The sequence below is a fragment of the Eublepharis macularius genome, chromosome 18 (assembly GCF_028583425.1).
Source record: "Eublepharis macularius isolate TG4126 chromosome 18, MPM_Emac_v1.0, whole genome shotgun sequence".
In the NCBI taxonomy this organism is placed as follows: domain Eukaryota; kingdom Metazoa; phylum Chordata; class Lepidosauria; order Squamata; family Eublepharidae; genus Eublepharis; species Eublepharis macularius.
This window is the reverse complement of record NC_072807.1, coordinates 8,070,030-8,089,179: the sequence shown is the minus strand read 5'-3', so window position 1 is coordinate 8,089,179 and position 19,150 is coordinate 8,070,030. Positions and strand designations below refer to the sequence as shown.

General features: G+C 41.9%; 2 protein-coding genes across 3 annotated transcripts in view; one reads left to right on the top strand and one right to left on the bottom strand.

Moving 5' to 3' along the window:
• The window catches only part of LOC129345538 (tumor necrosis factor receptor superfamily member 1A-like), a 59,588-nt gene extending 53,048 nt beyond the window's left edge, over positions 1-6,540 (bottom strand). Inside the window, exon 1 of one of the 2 annotated variants that reach the window (XM_055002736.1) lies at positions 6,380-6,540. In XM_055002736.1, coding sequence (XP_054858711.1) covers positions 6,380-6,418 — 39 coding nt within the window. In that variant the 5' untranslated portion in view covers positions 6,419-6,540. Of the gene's footprint in view, positions 1-70; positions 230-6,379 lie in introns of those variants that run through there. The other variant, XM_055002737.1, reaches the window with a different exon arrangement.
• Positions 6,541-12,574: 6,034 nt separating this feature from the next.
• CTC1 (CST telomere replication complex component 1) overlaps positions 12,575-19,150 on the top strand; it is a 48,008-nt gene continuing 41,432 nt past the window's right edge. Inside the window, exons 1-2 of the mRNA XM_055002665.1 lie at positions 12,575-12,880; positions 18,341-18,578. Of these exons, the coding sequence (XP_054858640.1) occupies positions 12,600-12,880; positions 18,341-18,578 (519 nt within the window). The 5' untranslated portion in view covers positions 12,575-12,599. The remainder of the gene's footprint in view (positions 12,881-18,340; positions 18,579-19,150) is intronic.

The following is a 19,150-nucleotide window of genomic DNA, read 5'->3' as shown; positions in this document are numbered from 1 at the left end:
CAACTGTTCTTGAAAAACAACAACCGTCAAATAGAAATATGCAAATTATTTTTAAAAACAGCTTCCTTACCAGAAAGGTAGCCAATATAATGATGGTTGAAAGTACCGTCAAGTCATAGCTGTCTTATGGCAACCCCTGCTGGGGTTTTCAAGCCAAGAGACAAACAGAGGTGATTTGCCATTGCCTGGCTCTGCATAGCAACCCTGGTTCTGGAGGTCTCCCATCCGATTAGTAACAGAAACCAACTGTGCTTAGCTTCTGAGATCAGATGGGATCAGGACTATCCAGGTGAGGAAAGTTAATATTATACCAGTTCTTGGAAGAAGGCTGCAGGAAGATAAAGAGCCATAAACTTATTCTCTGCCTTAAGTAAATTACTGTACTGCTACAGCTAGAACATTAAATGCATTGAAGAACAAGCCTTGAAATTAATAAATGCACATGGATTTTGCAAAGGAAGTCATGTCTCACCAACATTTCACAAAGCTCTGAGAGTGTCAACAAACACATTGTTTCCACATGGGGATTTTCCCCCCACAAGGAGAGCAGAAAGCCCTGGAGTTTAAAGAGACCACCCGTCAACACTGCTCATTCCGAGCGCAACCAGATCTTTCCCCTTTAAATAGGATCTCAAATAAACCTAGTTTGGAGTGTTCAAAGAGGAATTACGAGATGAATACCTATTATCTTTTTTCAGTATAGGTAGTAACTAGTGGTATGTTAATGATACCATTTATAAAATAAATAAGAAAAATAGATTGTCTTGTCCAGTAATCACTGGGGTTTGTTGAATGTATGCCATCTGAATGTATGATAGTGTGAAATTCACGTTATATATGACTTTCCACAAAAATGCACCATCTGAAATGTCATATAGAAAGCAATTTCCCCTTTACAATGTCAATAAAAGGTTTGATCTCATGTCTAGCCCTGAAGTTATATGTAAATAAAATAACTGTAAATTTAGGACTATATCTATGCTTATGTTCTGTTATAGCATTTCTTCAACTCTGTATTAGTTGCTTGCTAGTCTAAAAGCTTTGCAATTTTGCATTCATATAACTTATTCAATTGTTTATTGAAATGTCTTTGAAACTGACTGATCCACACTGTACAATTTGCCTTGAGTCTCAGTGAGAAACACAGATTATAAATTAGGCAAATAAATACATACATACATACATACATACATACATAAACAAACAAATAAAATTTATTCCCTGCCTTTCTTCCCTATGGAGAGCCAAAGCGGCTTATATCTCTCCTCCATTTATCCTCACAACAACCCTGTGAGGTCGGTTAGGTTAAGAACATGTGACTGGCCAAATATCACCTAGTGAGTTTCCATGGCAGAGTGGAGATTTGAACCTGGGTCTTCCAGATCCTAGCCCAACACTCTTAACCACTACATCACACTGTTCTCTGATCTTCAGTTACAGGCAGCTGTATCTGTTCAAATTTTTAATTTCTACTTGACTTCAAACAAAGAAGTGACTTCCAAGAATCCATTTGTCCTTAAAATGTAACATAAGAAAGGGTTTTCAGCCAGTATATCTAGGAGGTTTACAGCCAGCGTAGTCTAGTGGTTAGAGTATTAGATTAGGATCTGGGAGACCCCACAATCATGAAGTTTACTGAGTGATGTGGTGCTTGTTGCTCTCTCTCATCCTTACCTACCTCACAGGGTTGTTGTGAAGATAAAGCGGGGAAACGAGGAGTATGTCCGAGCTCCTTGGAGGAAGGGTAGAATAAAATGGATCAGACAGAAGTAAGCTCCTTCTGAGTAAGCTAGGTTTGCGGAGCAGGAAAAGGGGGGATATATTCAGGTATCCTCTTCATCATTATAGTGTGGTGTGAAGGATTTATTCACTAGGAACAGAGCATGCAAGTGTGCCCCTTCCCCACTTCATCCTGCTGCACTCTGTCATTTGAAGCACTTCCCACATTCTAACTTGTTTCCATTATTGGAGTTAGGCCGGAAGAAAACAGTTTCAGACAATGGACCGACAGTGTGATAAAAATGGATGGGGGGTGGGAAGTTTCAGTTTCCTTCATTCACAATGATCTACTTTTGGTACAAGAACAGACCTCCCCGCCCCCTTACATCTGAACTGGAGACCACATTAATACATGTATAGATTCTCCTTTTGTGTCTAGTATGGCATTAAGAACTCTACACTAAACTAATATCTGGTTTAATCCTTAAAAACCACACTTCCCTGTTTTTAAAAAACACCTTCCAATTTTTTAAATGTTTTGCCTGCAATGAAAACCTTAGAGAGAAACTGAATTCTCCTACCCTGCTAGAAGGGCCTCAGTGTCTTCCAGCGTGTGGTTGTATATGTGTCATGGGCATGTATTGGACAGTGCCTGTGACATCACTCAAGCAAAACAGCACAGTTCCCAACCCTGCCCATTCTAGGTTGTCACTGTAATGCCAGAGTAGACTCCCTAATAGAAGAGAGGTGCACCAAAACTCACTGGAGAGGTCAGTGAGTACACTAGCAACATGTCCAGCTCAAAGCTCCATTTTGGCAGGGGGGGGGGAGCGCAAAGTTTATTTTGAACTACAGAGTGTACAATTCCAAGCTTCTGATTCATAGGTAATTTACCAATTCAGATCAAAGGGATTCTTGGGGGCAAAATTAAACTCTGAAATAACCTGTTCCTCACAGCAATTCATCAGATTATTCTATTAAACTTCAAAACAATATTTGTGCATGTCAGAAGAAAAGGAACAAGGACAACACAGTAGAGCAGTCACTTGAGTTTCTTTAAGTCTGGGGCATGGTCTGTCATTGGAACTTCATATCAGCCTTCCAGAACACACAATATCCTTATGTTTAAGAGCCTTGCTGGGGGAGGGGGACTGATTTGTCAAAAGAAAAACACTTCAATTAAAAAAAAACTAGACATTTTGAGTGGCAACTCAATATGGTGTCCAGAATTACAGCAATAACTACCATCACAAGGAGGAGGGGAGAGGAGCTGGGGGGGCAGTGAAAGGGAAAGCAGGTTAAGAGGGAAGGGGTTGAAGATCATTCACTTTGCCCTCCCCTGGAAGTCTCATAGGTCACCCTCATTGCTAATCTAAATGTCACTATCTTCCAGTATGAAACTGGAAGACTGGTGGTAGAGAGTGCCCTCAAGTTATAGTTGACTTATGGCAACCCCTGGCTGGGTTTTCATGGCAAGAGTCTAACAATGGTGATTTGCCATTGTCTGTCTCTGTAACCCTGGGCTTCGCTGGAGGTCTCCCATCCAATTACTAACCAAAGCCAACCCTGCTTAGCTTCTGAGATCTGATGAGATCTGGCTCATCTGGGCTATCCAGGTCAGGGTATGAAACTGCATTAGAACTCATCAAAAAATTTCCTAAGGGCTTTATTGTGCTATTGTGAATGGACTCTATTATTTTTCAAAAATAAACACTGGCTTCTTAAAGACAAACATTATTTCAGACAGCATAAATGTTTGTGTGCCCTGACCTGAATAGCCCATCTTGTCAGATCTCAGACACTAAGCAGGGTCAGTCTTGATTAATAACTGGATGGGAGACCTCCAATGAAGACCAGGGTTTCAGAGGCAGGCAATGACAAACCACCTCTGTTAGTCTCTTGCCATGAAAACCCCACTAGGGGTCACCATAAGTCAGCTATGACTTGAGGGCATGCTCTATCACCAAATGTTTGTGTGTACCAGAATTCACTTTCTACAGATGCCGCAGGTGGATCCTCACTTTGTATTTGTTTTATGCAGAGCTGGCAAAAAAGAATCACCCAGCAAACAATGCAGTGAATAAGCCACAAAATTCAAGAAGTAGAAAATGAAACATAATTGTCCAAAATTCTGATCTAACCAGGAGAAATCCAGAGACCACTTACTAGCAAAGCTAGCCTTAACACCTATAATGAGTGTAGAATGATGGATTTTGTTGAGATAGTTATATTGAGTTACAGTTATATTGAGACAAAAATCCTATGTCCTGGTTCAAATCTGGAGGTGGGGGGTGGGTAGGGAGGCAGAAGGCAGTATGAAACCTTTGAATAAATCCCAGCTCAGATCAGCTGTCTCACACTGTAGTTTCATGCTGGTGTGAAAGGGCTGACTTAAGGGCTGACTAAATCATATTTAGAAAATGTATATGATGCCTATCCACAGACCTGCTTTCTGAACTCATAACATAAAAAGAATACATCAAAACCATAAGCAGCAGCATAAAATCTTTCAATAAGAACAATAAAAAACAGGGCTGTAAAGACAGTATAAAAACAACAGTCAGTAGCTTAAAATAAAATTGATAAAACAGCTCTCATGCTAGAAATAGGTCATTAAAAAATGGAACCTAGGGTTGCCAATGTATAGGTGGGTCTGGAGTTCTCCCAGCGTGATCTCCAGCCTATAGAGCAATCTGCTCCAGTGGGTGGGCTCTATGGCCTCAAATCCCAGCTGAGCTCCCTCCTTTTTCAAAATTCCATGCTCCACAAGCTCCACCCCCAAATCTCCAGGAATTTGCCAAGTCAGAGTTGGCAACCCCACGGAATCTTTTAAAAACCCAGTTAAAAGGCAGGGCAAAACTTATGATACCAGTTGGCACATTAATAGGATCACCACTAAGCAGTAACCAAACCTGGAAAAAATTTGTTTAACAGAGCTTTTCCTATATATTTTTGTTACACAACAGCCACTCAAATAATTGAATATTGAGTATTGAACCATGTAACAGGAGGTGTACTTTTCTGATTGTTGTATGTAATATACTATGTTGTTAACTGGTTCTTGTTGTTTTAAAAAAAAAATTATTGAAAACGTTGAATAAAATACAATTAAAAAAAAAAGGCAGGGCAAAACAAATGCCTAAAGGCATTACCTAAAGGTATCAGGTAAACCTCAACAGTGAGAACATGAGAAAGGCAAGGAGCCAGCACTAAAAAAGCTGTCTCTGGCTGCCACCTGCACCACCTCTGGAGGTACAGAGAGCAGGGCATGAAGATTTTAAAAGAAGATTTGAACTGGCATGTTTCTCCAGCCCTGGTGGAACCTGTTGGAGTCAGATAAAAGCCTGTCTTAACAAAGCTTAACAGCTCCTTCCATCCAGTGCAGCTGTGAACTAGCATAGCATACCGTAAGTAATGAGTGGTCTCTGTATCCCGCTTAGAGCTGAATTTTACAGAATTATGTTTTACTCTGTTTTCCTTCCATTTCATGCTCCTTTTGACTCGGCTGTTTCTTTTTCTTAAATCTCCTACACAAAAAAAGCACTGTACGCATACATCCTGTCTTTACATGCGCACATCTGTTTGTAAGAAAAAGCCAATGCTCATTTGCTTTACAAAGGAAACTGGGGACCAATACATGCATGTAGAGTATATATCACACGTTCAGCTGTTCATGCATTGACTGTCACATGAGAATGGCTCCACACACATACAGAGAACAATCCAGTGTACACTGTTCACAGATAGTACATGCGTTCCTATGCTCAGAGGAACCTGATACATTGTATATACATTCACATGCTATTGAGGAAACTGCTACACCACACAGCCAGTGCAGTGTAATGGCTAGAATGATGGACTACAATCTGGGAGTCCCAGGTTCGAATCCCTACTCTGCCATGGAAGCTTGTGGGGTGACCGTGGGGCCAGTCAATCTCTCTCAGCCTAACCTACCCCAAAGGGCTGTTGTGAGGAAAAATAGAGGAGAGGAGATAAAGTACAATAAAATAAAAAATAAACTTGTAAACTGGGAAAAAATGTCTGCCTAGCAAGGAGGTGCTGTACTGCATCTGAAATGGGGTCTAGTTAGGGTTGCCAATTCTGGGTTGGGAAATTCCTAGATATTTGGGGATGAAGGCTGTAGAAAGTGGAGTTTGGTGAGGGGAGGATCCTTATTAGGCTATAATGCCATACAGTTCACCCTGCAAAGCAGTCATTTTCTCCAGGGTAACTGAAATAATTCCTGGAGATCTCCAGACTCCACCTGAAGGTCGGCAACCTCATCTCTATTCCATGAAAGTATCTGCTGGGATAAAACGTTGCTAGTCTTCCAGTACCATGAAACTCCAGCTGTGTTTTTTTTTTGTTGCAACTGACTAACACAGCTGTCTCAAATGAATTCTGAAGACAAGATAAAAATTGCCTTTTGTGCTGCCTGGACTGATCAGTGCATCGCCAAGCAGCCTGGAAATCAGTTGTAATTCTGGGCCTTACCTGGAGCTTGGCAACCCCAGGAGGAAACCAGGGAGGGGACTTCCGGTAGTCTCTGTTGCTGCCATTCCTTAGGCCTGGGCCAGCCTCCAGAGTGTGCATACTGATCCAGGAAGAAATTGGCAGCCCAGTCCCGAGCTCCTTCCCAGTTTCTCTCTCTCTCACTTACCATAGCCAGTAAGATTGGAAACAGCCCCCGCAGGACCATAGTTTAGCCAGCTTGGTCCTCACATCTGCAGGCTGTGATTCTCGGCTACCTCCAGAAAAGCCTCTCGCAGGAGAGAGGCTCCAAAAAGGGAAGAGAGTGAAACTTGCGTGCCTGGTAATCCAAGTTCCCTATTGCAACAGGAAGCCTTAAAAAAAAAATCAGAGGAAGGGTGTGGAGACATGACTTCCCGCCCACGGACACTCCAGAGCCTTTCCCAGCTCTAACATTTGGCCTTGTCACATGAACACAGCCATTAACCCATTCCCTCTTGTCCATTAACCCCAAATCTGCACTAAGGTCAAAGAACAAGCTGATATTTTTCTTCCTCTGTCCAGTTCTTCCCTCATAAAGGGATTGCTTTATTCAGAGTCACATATCATGGAGAAAATATGCTTCTGGCCCAGTATTTGTACATTTAAAAAGAAAGCAAAATCTCCACCACCCCTTCACAGTACTTCATCAGTGGCCTCAGTATATAGTGCTGGTGTATTGAGGCACAGAGTCTTCTGGCACCTTAATTTATTGTATGTATGTATGTCATTTATAGTCTGCTTTTCTCACTGAGACTCAAGGCGGATTGCACGGTGTGAGATTAGTATAGTCAATATCAGTGACATTTCCATAAACAATGCCATAGGGTAAATAAATGCAAGTCAACAAAGATATAACATTAGCAAAAATTCAATACAGTGTTGCTTAAAAAACATTTAACATAGCAGAATCTTTCACAGGGCAGAACTGACTTGGTCAGTTGCATGACCAAAACATTAATGTAACAAATATGGATTTTTCTGGCCCATAAAATCTGATGCTGTAATAAGTTTGCTAGTTTTTAAGGGGTTTCACTATAGTTTTTTTTCTCTTTTTTTAAGTCATACTACTTAGAACATCTTATTGAATCGCCTGGTGCTACACTGCCCTAAAATTGACTGCGGAGCCACAACATAAGTTGTTGCCTTAAGTATGTGCCCCCGTGTACTACTTGTGCTTCAAGTATGATCCTACTGGGTAGTTATATGCTGTCAAATGTCAGTCCAGTATAGCATAGCCTGATCTTGTCAGGTTTGGAAAGCTAAGCAGGGTTGGTACTTGGATGGGATACCACTATGGAAGATTGGGGTTACTCGGCAGAGGAAGGCAATTTCAAACCACATTTGCTTCTCACTTGCCTTTGCTAGGATTCCTGTAAGTTGGTTGCAACTAGCACACGGCTCCAGCTGACTCACCAATTTCTGCTTTTGCGTGTGAAACGAGTCCCAGACACAATGATCTATTCCCTTGTCATTTCCAGAGCAGACTACTGTAAAGTGCTATAATGCTGAAAACTAAAATTCCAGCAAAGATAATTTTGGAAAGAAAAAATTGTAAGTTTATTTCAGACAGTCTATGGTCGTAGGAGACTTCAATGAGGACTGCTATGCCAAATTTGGACAAAAAATTTGGACAAATTTGTCAAATCTCTTTTTGTCATGCACAAAGAATACAAAGGGATTGTTTTAGTCCTGGTCCCCCTGGCAAACCCAGCGGTGACTTCCCCCTAAATGGTTGAGTAAGCACTCCAGCATCAACACAAGCCTGCTCATGACAGAAAAGGGTGAAAGGCTTACAACCCCAGCTGCTGGGGAAGCTGAGGCCAATGGATCACTTGAGCTCAGTTCTGGGCTGCAGTGGGCTGTGCAGATCAGGTGTTGCACGAAGTTCAGCATCGATATGTGCTACTGACTTTAAAGACTATTTGGAAACTTTAATTGGTCCAGAACACAGGAGAAAGAGTACTGCCAGTCACAGATAAGGTTACCAACCTGAATATGGGGCCTGGAGTTATTCTGGAATTACAGCTGATCTCTAGACTACAGAGATCAGTTCTAGAGCAGTTCTGCCAGAAGGAAATGAGGGGGCAGGGACAGTTGTGCTGGCAATGTGCCAGCATGTAAGATCACTTCCAGCACAAAACTGGAAGAGGTCATTATGTTAGGGTGATGCGGTAAGATTCTCCCCAAACTCTATGGTTAAACCATTTGCATTGAAGTGATGTTGTGTTCTGCTGCGATGCTAGTACTCCCTGCCCCCTCTGGCCTGTGAAACACCAGCGGGAACTGGGAGAAATTACTCGGAGGTCTCCCACTATAGATATAGTGGGAGATCTGCCCTTCCATCATGTAACTTCAGAAGACAGACTCTATGGCATCACATATCCATCCAGCTCCCTCCCTAGGCACTGCTCCCAAATCTCCAGTAATTTCCCAAACCGGTACTGGCAAATTTAGGCACTTACTATAGGTATTGTATTATTCCAGTGCTCAAAAGGGCTTCGACTGCCTATTTGTTTCTGGGCCTAATTCATGGTGCTGGATTGGCCATGTGAACTCTTAAATAGCCTGAGACCAGAGACCTGTCCAAACATAGCTTGAGCACTGCTTTAACCTTCCCAGGTCCTAGGATGTATTTCCATTTTGTCTATTGGTTCCTGGCGAATTGGAACGTTGACATTCTTTTTTTTTTTAATGTATATGTCAACACTGTTGCTTTTTTAAATTGGTGTCCTACTTGCTGTTTGTCTTCTGCTTTTAAAATATTGTTTTAATTGCTCTTTCAAAGTTGAGATACTGTGGTGCTTGCATGGTTTCACTCGGATTTTCATTATTGTATAAATAACAATTGTTATTGTATACAACATTAAATGCAAGTTATTTATATCATATAGTATTGTACAAATCATAGTTATTTGATGGTTGTTGGGGGTTTTCCGGGCTGTATTGCCGTGGTCTTGGCATTGTAGTTCCTGACGTTTCGCCAGCAGCTGTGGCTGGCATCTTCAGAGGTGTAGCACCTTCAGAGGTGCTACACCTCTGAAGATGCCAGCCACAGCTGCTGGCGAAACGTCAGGAACTACAATGCCAAGACCACGGCAATACAGCCCGGAAAACCCCCAACAACCATCGTTCTCCGGCCGTGAAAGCCTTCGACAATACATAGTTATTTGGTTGAAAATATCATTGTGCAGTGTATGTCAAATAAATATTTACCACCTGTACAATTTTATAACAATATGTATATTTGTGTATCATTCCAAAATCATTGCTTATTTAAAATATTTCTGTGCCATTTCTCCTGACCAACTCAGGCCTCAGGCTGCACCCCTCCTATGTGATATGGTGACATTTACACTGGACTATGTTACAGAGTTGCCGTGAACCATTCTTTCTCCACTGCGTATCCATGATCGATGTTGGCTAATAACACTGGACTGCACTGCAGGCTTGTTGTAAGACCTCTCTTTGAGACTGGCTCCGTACACCATATGAGGCTGTAGATACTTGCAGGGCCACCTCCATACCAAACTGTCCATAATTTGACAGCATCACCTAACACTCTGCTGCTTGGCAGGCCATTTTCAGTTGCAGCCCCGCAGCTCAAGCTTATGGAATTCTCTATTTCACCCCTCCCCTTGATGCTTTCTTTTTTGTGAAGTCTTTCAAAGTTGCATTCCTTATATGGGCTCACTGCATTTTCAAAAACTAAGCAGGGCTGGCCTTGATTGGCAACTGGATGGGAAACCTGCAACAAAGACCAGGGCTGCAGAAGCAGGCAATGGCAAACCACCTCTGTTAAGCCTCTTGCCATGAAAACCCCACCAGGGGGCGCCAAAAGTCAGCTATGACTTGAGGGCAGGGTTCCATTTAGAGCCCTGATCTGGTGTTTGGGCAGGCAAGAAGCCTCGAGTGAAAGTGAAAGTTTTACAAGATGCAAAGGAAAGAGGCGGAATGCAACTGCCCAATCTGAGACTTTATCATGATGCAATCTGCCTAGTTTGGTTGAAAGAATGGATGACATTAAAGAACAAGAAACTATTAGCCCTAGAGAGATATAAAAAAATATTTGGATGGCATGCATATTTCTGGCATGACAAAGTAAAGGTCAACTCGATGTTCCTGCATCACTTTGTTCGGAGAAGTCTATACATAATCTGGAAGAAGTACAGAATTTATCTACAAGAAGGAACCCCTTTGTGGGTGGTTCCATATGAGGTGATAGACCCGAGAGCTGTTGATAATGAACAACAATGTTTAACGTATAAAGAAATAACTAAAACTGAAGCATCCAAACTTAGAATAAAGACACAAGAGGAACTATCACCTAACTACGATTGGTTCCAGTATAGACAGATCAGAGACTTATATAATTCGGACTCTGTAAAGGGAGGTATACGAATAGAGAATTCGGAACTAGAGCAGACCCTTCTTAAAGAAGATAAGAAAAGAATATCCAAGGTATACCAAGTACTGTTGAAGTGGTATACCGAGGATGAGATAGTTAAAACACAAATGGTGAAATGGGCTATAAACTTTAATAAAGAAATAACAATGGAGGCATGGGAATACTTGTGGAAAACTACAATGAAGACAACGACATGTATTAATATCAAAGAGAACATTTACAAAATGATCTATCGTTGGTACATGACACCAAAGAAGATTGCGCTAGGGAATTTGAATACTTCTAATAAATGCTGGAAATGTAAGAAGCATGAGGGCTCCCTCTATCATATGTGGTGGTCGTGTGAGGTAGCCAGGCAGTACTGGGGGGAAATAATAAGAGAAATGAGTGAAATTTTACAATTTCAAATTAATAAGAACCCAGAACTCCTGCTACTGAACTTGGGAATGGAGGGAATTTCAGCCCAACACAGGACGTTGATATTTTATATGACAGCAGCAGCTAGACTTTTGTATGCGCAAAAATGGAAAGTACAAGAAGTGCCAACTATTGAAGATTGGACTTACAAATTGCTGTGTATGGCTGAAATGGACAAGATGACAAGAAAATTGAGAGATCTGGACTCAGGGCAGTTCAACACAGACTGGGAGAAGCTGAAACAATACCTGGAGAAGAAATGGGAGGTGGGAGGAAAACTGTGGCAGTTTGAGAACTACTGAAGTATTGAAGTAGAGGGGGGAGACTTTACCGGGGGGGAGAAGAGATAAATGTGAATTAATAAGCAGTCAGATTACTAGATTGACATATATATAGATATATATAGGTTAACAAACAGAACATAGAGAAAATAATTAATTATAAGGACTAAATATAAGGAGCGATTAACTAACAATATTTTCTTTTTTTTCTGACAAGTTTTGTACCAAACTGAATGTCTGAAGATATAGATGGGTCAAATTGATTGACTACGTGAGGAGAGATATATAGAACTATTATAAAAAGATAGAATGAGTAATATATATAGAGAATAAGTCAAATTGTTTGATATAAACGAACGTATGATCTATATGGTTTATGATATATAGAAATACCTGAAATTGAAAAATTGGGATAAATTGTTTATCTAAGATGGAAACAAAGGCTTACAGTTTGGGCATATAATGTTAAAAATAGTTAAGGATGTACTGCTTAGAATAATGGAGAATATATATTTGTTTTAGATAGAGGAAGCTAATAAAAGTAAGGGAAAGGGGACAAAGGGTTGGAAAGCTGTTGGAAGTCAACAAAAAGGGGGGGGAAAGGGAGGGGGTTAGAGATGAAAAAATTGGGGAAAATTGAATGTAAATGTGGAAATAATGGATTCTAACCCAATAAAAATTTTTCAAAAAAAAAATAGAGCCCTGATCTGGATAGCCCAGGAAAGCCTGATCTGGTCAGGTCTCCGAAGCTAAGCAGCGTCAGCCTTGGTTAATAGTTGGATGGGAGACCTCCAACGAAGACTAGGGTTGCAGAGGCAGGCAATGGCAAACCACCTCCCTTAGCCTGTTGCCAGGGGTCGCCATAAGTCAGCTATGACTTGAGGGCGGGATTTCATCAACATCTGCTTCTTTCCACTTGTCACGATGCGCAACTGCTCCAAGAAAAGTCCCGATTTCTCCATTGCTCCCTATGAGCATCCTCCTCTTGCGTTGTTCTGAGGAAGGGGAAAAAGTGACGCAGATCTCGAAACGAATCGGGAAACTCCCATCTCCAAAAATGGCCGCTCTAGGAACTTATTGTAAAGTCTCTGTGGCGGCCAGAGAGAGAGAGAGAGAGAGAGAGAGAGAGAGAGAGAGAGAGAGAGAGACCACGTTTGCCGCCCAAAGATGGCCGCCAAGCGGAGACGCTCTGCCTCTCAGCATCTCTATGGCCTGACTCAGGCAAGAGGTGCCGCCCCTTTCCGTCCCTTCCCGCGCTGAGGCGAATGGAGGAGGGAGCATCGTCTCCTCAGTCTCCGGCTGAGGGCGATGGCAGCCCTGGAGACCCACTTTGCTCGCCCGTGGAGCGCCAGTGGCTGCGGGAGGCGCGGGGCTTCGTCCGCCAGGCGCTCCTCCGCGGCGGGCCGAGTGAAGAACGGGAAGCAAACTCTTCCTCTGCCGCCGCCGCCGCCGCCGCCGCCGCCGCCGCCACTACTACTACTTGGCGGCATTTGAGCCGCGCCCTGCGCCGGTGTCGAGGCACTCAAGAGCTGCCGCTGGGCTACCGGTGAGCCAGGAAGGGAAGGGCTGTCATTGGTCGGCTGCCTAAGCGGAGGGCGGGCGGAGGCGCCCTGCGCATGTCCTGACGACGACGCCCCTTGGTTCGCAGACGGCTGCGTTTGCGCGCCAAAAAAGAAAGGGCTTGAGCTGGCGGAGCGAAATTGTCACCTCAGGAGGAGGGCAGCAGCTAGCCGCGACGGCTTTGGTCGCCCTTACTGGTGGCTGGGTTTTATGGGAGCGGTTCTCAAACCCTTTTGAAGTGCATGCTGCTTTCCTTTTTTAAATGAATTTTTATGAAGGATTTTTTTTAAAAAAATATTTTATTAAAACAGAAAAGGAGATGCAGAAAAAAAGTAACGAGTCCGGTAGCACCTTTAAGACTAACCAATTTTATTGTAGCATAAGCTTTCGAGTACCACTGCTCTCTTTGACTGATGCATCTGATGAAGAGAGTTGTGGTTCTCAAAAGCTTCTGCTATAATAAAGTTGAATCTGACAAAGAGAGCTGTGGTCCTTGAAAGTTTATGCTACAATAAAGTTGCATTTGACGAAGAGAGCTATGGTTCTCAAAGCTTATGCTACAATAAAGTTGCATTTGACGAAGAGAGCTGTGGTTCTCAAAGCTTATGCTACAATAAAGTTGCATTTGACGAAGAGAGCTGTGGTTCTCAAAAGCTTATGCTACAATAAAGTTGCAGCTGACACAGAGCTGTGGTCCTCAAAAGCTTATGCTGCAATAAAACTTTTTAATCTTAAAGGTGCTACTGGACTCTTTAGTATTTTGCAACTACAGACTAACATGGCTAACTCCTCTGGATCTATGACCATAGGAAACAAAAAGGGACTAAGGAAGGGGACAAGAAAAAAAGAATATAAAGCTGTGTGCGACAAGGATGATCAAAGGACAGAGTACAAAACCTTTAAAAGTGTTAGAATATTGTTTGATTGATTTTTTTTAATCCGCTGTCCCTGTAAACGGGCTCAGAGCAGATTACAACATGAATAAATAAATTACAATAATACTTGGTTTTTTATAAAAAAAATTTAAAAATACAGGAAAAATCACATGAATAAAAAAAGAATACTAATATAAAGAAAAATATAGGAATCATTCCAATTTTCTCTGTGAAAGATATTTAGGTATTACATATTATACAGTTACTCCAGAAACACCATAAACAAATACTTTCTCCCTAAACAATTTTTTTAACCTCTTTAATCTTCTCCCCGTTCACAGGGAGAGCGGATTATAAATTCAATCAATCAAAAGCACAAATCAATTCATTTCTGTTTCCCACAAAAAGTCTATAAGGGGTTTCCAGGTAGAAATACATTTAGATAATGTCTTTTCCCTCATCAAAGAAGTAAGCTTAGCCATCTCTGCAAGCTCCATCATCTTCACCAGCCATTCCTTTACTGTTGGGTGATGTTCGGATCAGGCATCTGATGAAGAGAACTTGATTCTCGAAAGCTTATGCTACAATAAAATAAAATTGGTTAGTCTTAAAGGTGCTACTGGACTCTTTTTGATTTTGCTACTACAGACTAACACGGCTAACTCCTCTGGATCTATGTTGGGTGATGTTGTAACTTTCCATTTTTGAGCATATAACAGTCTTGCGGCTGTTATATACAGAAACAATGTACCATGAGTGGTTTCTAGCTGTTTGTCCCCTAGTCCTAGCAAAAAAAGCAAAGTGCCTACTGCTTTCTAAACTACTTTCTGGGACTCTCAGAATATTTCCATGCACGCTTCTTACTCAAGGATCACGTATTAGTTAACATTGCACAAGTTTTATATTTTTGTTAATGCATTTTATTTATTTATGCATGTTATTTATAATCTGCCTTTCTCACTAAAACTTATAGTGACAATGTAAATCGATGCAATCAAAAAGATGAGGCAGCTAATAAGACATGTAATAGGACATGGAATTTCAGAATTATGAAGGGAAGATCTACTTCTGGGTAGTAGTGTATGCGAAAGAGATCTTGGAGTAAGAGTGGACTGTAAACTAAATATGAGCAGTCAGTGTGATGCGGTGGCAAAAAAGGCAAACTCAGTCTTGGGTTGTATCAAAAGGGCCATTGCATCGAAATCGCAGGAGATCATAGCCCCTCTCTATACTGCCTTGGTCAGGCCGCACCTGGAGTATTGTGTGCAGTTCTGGAGGCCTCACTTCAAAAAGGATGTGGATGAAATTGAGAGGGTGCAGAAGAGCGACGAGAATGATCAGGGCTCTGGAGACTTAAGCCCTACGAGGAAAGGCTGAGGGCCATGGGAATGTTTAGTTTGGAGAAAAGAAGATTGAGGGGGGACATGATTGCTCTTTTTAAATATTTGAAAGGGTGTCATTTGGAGGAGGGCAAGGAGCTGTTCCAGTTAGCAGCAGAGGATAGGACTCAAAGCAACGGGCTTAAATTACATGCAGAAAGGCACCAGCTGGATGTTAGGGAAAAAAATTCAGAGTAATTCAAAGGTGGAATCAGCTGCTTAGGGAGGTGGTGAACTCCACTGGCAGTTTTCAAGAAGAGGCTGGATGAATATTTGTCAGGGATGCTTTAGGCTCATCCTGCATTGGGCAGGGGGCTGGACTAGAAGGTCTGTATGGCCCCTTCCAACTCTGTTATTCTGTGATTTGAGCAAAACATAAGTATTCAACGTGATATGTTAATCAGTTCAGAACATGGTATTTCTCTGAATATAGTACTAACCTTTTTTTAAAAAATTATGTGAGTTACTTTGAGTTTTGTTGATCAGAGGGGAAAGCGGATGTCAGTATTTTAAACTAAATATTGAAATAAAATTATCTTCAAGCCTGCTGTTCTACCTCCTCCCACTTTTGGGTCCTGACTCCCCCTCCCCAGTTTGAGAAACTGCTGCTTTAGTGGTTTAATTTCTTCCAGAAGGGATAGCGGTGTAGTTCTTTTGAAGCAAAAGAGTCTTGTGAAAGCTTGGAAATTTCTGTGACAATGTAACCTAGATCTAGAGAGTCTTTCTGAATGATGCCACCTTATGTAGAAAATAGCAAATGCCCCAAATATTGAATACTAATACTAGCTTTTCAACCTTGCTTCTTGAATAGCTGAAATTCTGAGATTAGCTTAAATCACATAACATTAACTTCCCTGAATTCCCTCCCCCACCCCCACCCACCCCGAATTCTGAATACTGTGTTTGAAGAGTACTTTATACTGGTCTCTTATTTTTACCTAGTTGCAGTGATGGATATTGAGAGGATCCTGGCACCAGTGAAGGCCAGTACTTGTGCCCATTTTGGCTGCTAAAATCATATAAAGATGACATAAACAAACCCTTGATATCTATCTTAAATCAGTCATTAACTCAAGGCACTTTTCTTTGGCCACTCATAGAGGTGGTCATACACACACTACTTTAAAAAAAATCCTAGACAAAAATGATGTTGCCCGTTATTGCCCAGTCTCTGATCTGCCCTTTCTGGGCAAAGTTATTGAGAGAGCAGTAGCAGATCAACTCCAGATCTTCATAGATAACTTGTGTGCTCTGGATCTTTTTCATTCTGGTTTCAGGCTAGGCTATGAGAAGGTGAGAACTTCGGTGGGTTTAGTTGATGACCGAGTGTAGACTAAGGCCGTTCTTTTTTGTTACTCCTCCTGGATCTATATGCAGCTTTTGAGACAGTAGATCATGCCATCCTGTTGAGGCATTTGGAGGCAGAAGTAGGTATCGGGGGATGTGCCCAGGACTGGTTTAAATCATTCCTCATGGAATGGACTTAAAGGATTGCTGTTGGAGACCAGCTATCTTCAGTGTGGGAATTATCTTGCAGGGTTCCACAGAATGTAAAGCTTTTAGGAGAAATCATTCATAGCTATGGAACCGGATGCCATGAATATGCAGAAGGCACTCCATTCTATATCTCAGTATCCAGATCCCCTGGTGAAGCAATAGAGGTTTCGAATTGCTGCCTGGCAGCTGTGGTCAGATGGCTGAAAGGGAACACATTCAAACTGAACCCACACAAGCTAGAAGTGGTGCTGGTTGGGAAGGCAGAGATCTTGAAGGGCATTGTTCTCTCCATTTTCAGTTGACCCTGGTTGAGTTAGTTAAGAGCCTAAGAGCAGAACCACAAGTGACAAAAGGCACAGATTGGACACTTGTCTGCTTCCCTCAAGTTTTGATGGGAAATGTAGGCATCCTGGTCTCGCAGCTTCGCTCTCTGACTGCTGTCCAATGGACTTTTCAACTGTCACTTGTCCAACATTCCGCCAAGCTGCCTACATTTCCCATCAAAACTTGAGGGAAGCAGACAAGTGTCCAATCTGTGCCTTTTGTCACTTGTGGTTCTGCTCTAAGATTATACTGGATTGCTGCTTGAGAAGCAAGTTAATGTAGCTACAAAAAAGGCGTTATTCCAGTAGTTTGGAAGATGGCCCCCTACCTTCACATGGCTGATGTGGCCAAGCCACCTGGATCCATGCCATAACATCACGACTAGACTACTGTAAATCATTCTACATAGGTCTCCCCTCAAAGTCAACGTAGAGATTCCAACTGGTGCAGAACGCTGCAGCTCAGTTATTATTGGGAGCTAGATGGAGCATACATATTATTCCTATTCTGTAGTCACTCCATTGGCTACCCATCAGTTACTGGGCTCAGTTCAAGGTATTAGCTATCATACTCAAAACCCTTCATTTTTGTCTCTCATATCTGTGGGACCGTCTCTCTCCCTATGCTCCACCACAGCAGCTTCAGTCATCTAAACAGGGCCTTCTGCTGATACTACCCTTCAACTGGGTAAAATCAACAACTGCCTCTGTGGCGGCCATCACATTATGGAATGGACTGCCTGATGAAGATAGGGGGGCTCCCACTCCTCTGGCTTCTACAAACTGCAAAACTGATTCAGGAGGGCTTTTTTACATGGGAAGAAAGGCTGTACTGTAAGCAAATGGTTCGAAAGAGATGCATTGGTAAAAAGATATGGTCTATAGATTATACTACTGTATACTTTCTGTTGCTTTGTGTATGTTTCTGCTGGGTGGCTTTTGCTTGGTTTAATATGTCATTTTAAATTGTTTTGTTTGCATTGTTTCAAGTGTATATCAGATTTCTGATTGTTTCAAATTTCTGCAAAGTTTGCATTTGTATACCCTATTACTTTGTTTGTTGAATATCCTAGCTGTTAATTGTATTGACTTATACTGTGTAATCTTCTTTGAGTCTCAGTGAGAAAGGTGGATTATAAATATTATAAAAATTAAATTAAAAATAAATATGAAAACATTTTGAAATGTGAGCTTATGGTTGAATTTTGTAGGTTTTGTGGAGTGAATAGATTCAAAATTAGATCAATTTTTCTTTTCCTTGGCTCTGTTTCTGAGCCCTATTGGTTAGGCATTGCTATATCCACATATTTTAACCTTCCTATTTAAAATAATGAACATTTTTTATTTATTAACCTTGTCTATAATTTTTCAGCCTTGTTTCTCTCTTGGAACTTCAGTCCCAGCAACATCACCCATGCTGTAGTCATCTGACCTGGAGTAGTGAGGAATTTCAAAAATCGGCTTGTGAAAGCAAAAGCCTCTTTCCTGACCAGAGAATTTTGCAACGAGCTCACTTAATACTTGTTGGTTACCTGACAGAAAGGAAGGAGGACAGATTGACCGATGGTAGTTTGTATATACGAGACAACACTGGCACCCTTCCCTGTGAGGTAGGACAGAACTGTTTTTAACATTTTTGGAGCTACCTTGTATCTAATAGTGGACCACTTGAAGGATGCAGGCAGTGGGTCTTCCAAATCCTCCTCAATTGATGTTCACCCAGTGCTCCTTGAGAGGCTGCCTGCATGAGGGATGATCACTAACAAAAAGATAAAGCAGCAACTTCCCAGAAGTAATTTCAGTAATTGTGAGTGTACCAGCCATATTTATTTAGACACATGTCTGTGCTCTGAAACATCTACGCTGCTTCCCTTTGTTCTAGTACCAGAACTGCCCTGACCTGGATAACTCAGGGTGAGCCTGATCTTATCAGATCTTGGAAGCTAAGAAGGATAGGCCTTAGTAATTGGATGGGGGAACTCCAAGAAAGACCAAGATTGCAGAGGTAGGCAATGGCAAACTACCTCTGTTAGTCTCTTGGCATGAAAACCCCACCAGGGGTCGCCATAAGTCAGCTGTGACTTGAGGGCATTCTCTACCACCACCCTTACCAGATCTATAAGTAAGCCAGGCTTGGCTGCCTGATGAAGGGAGCATGGGGAGGATAAAGTGAGGTGGGGGG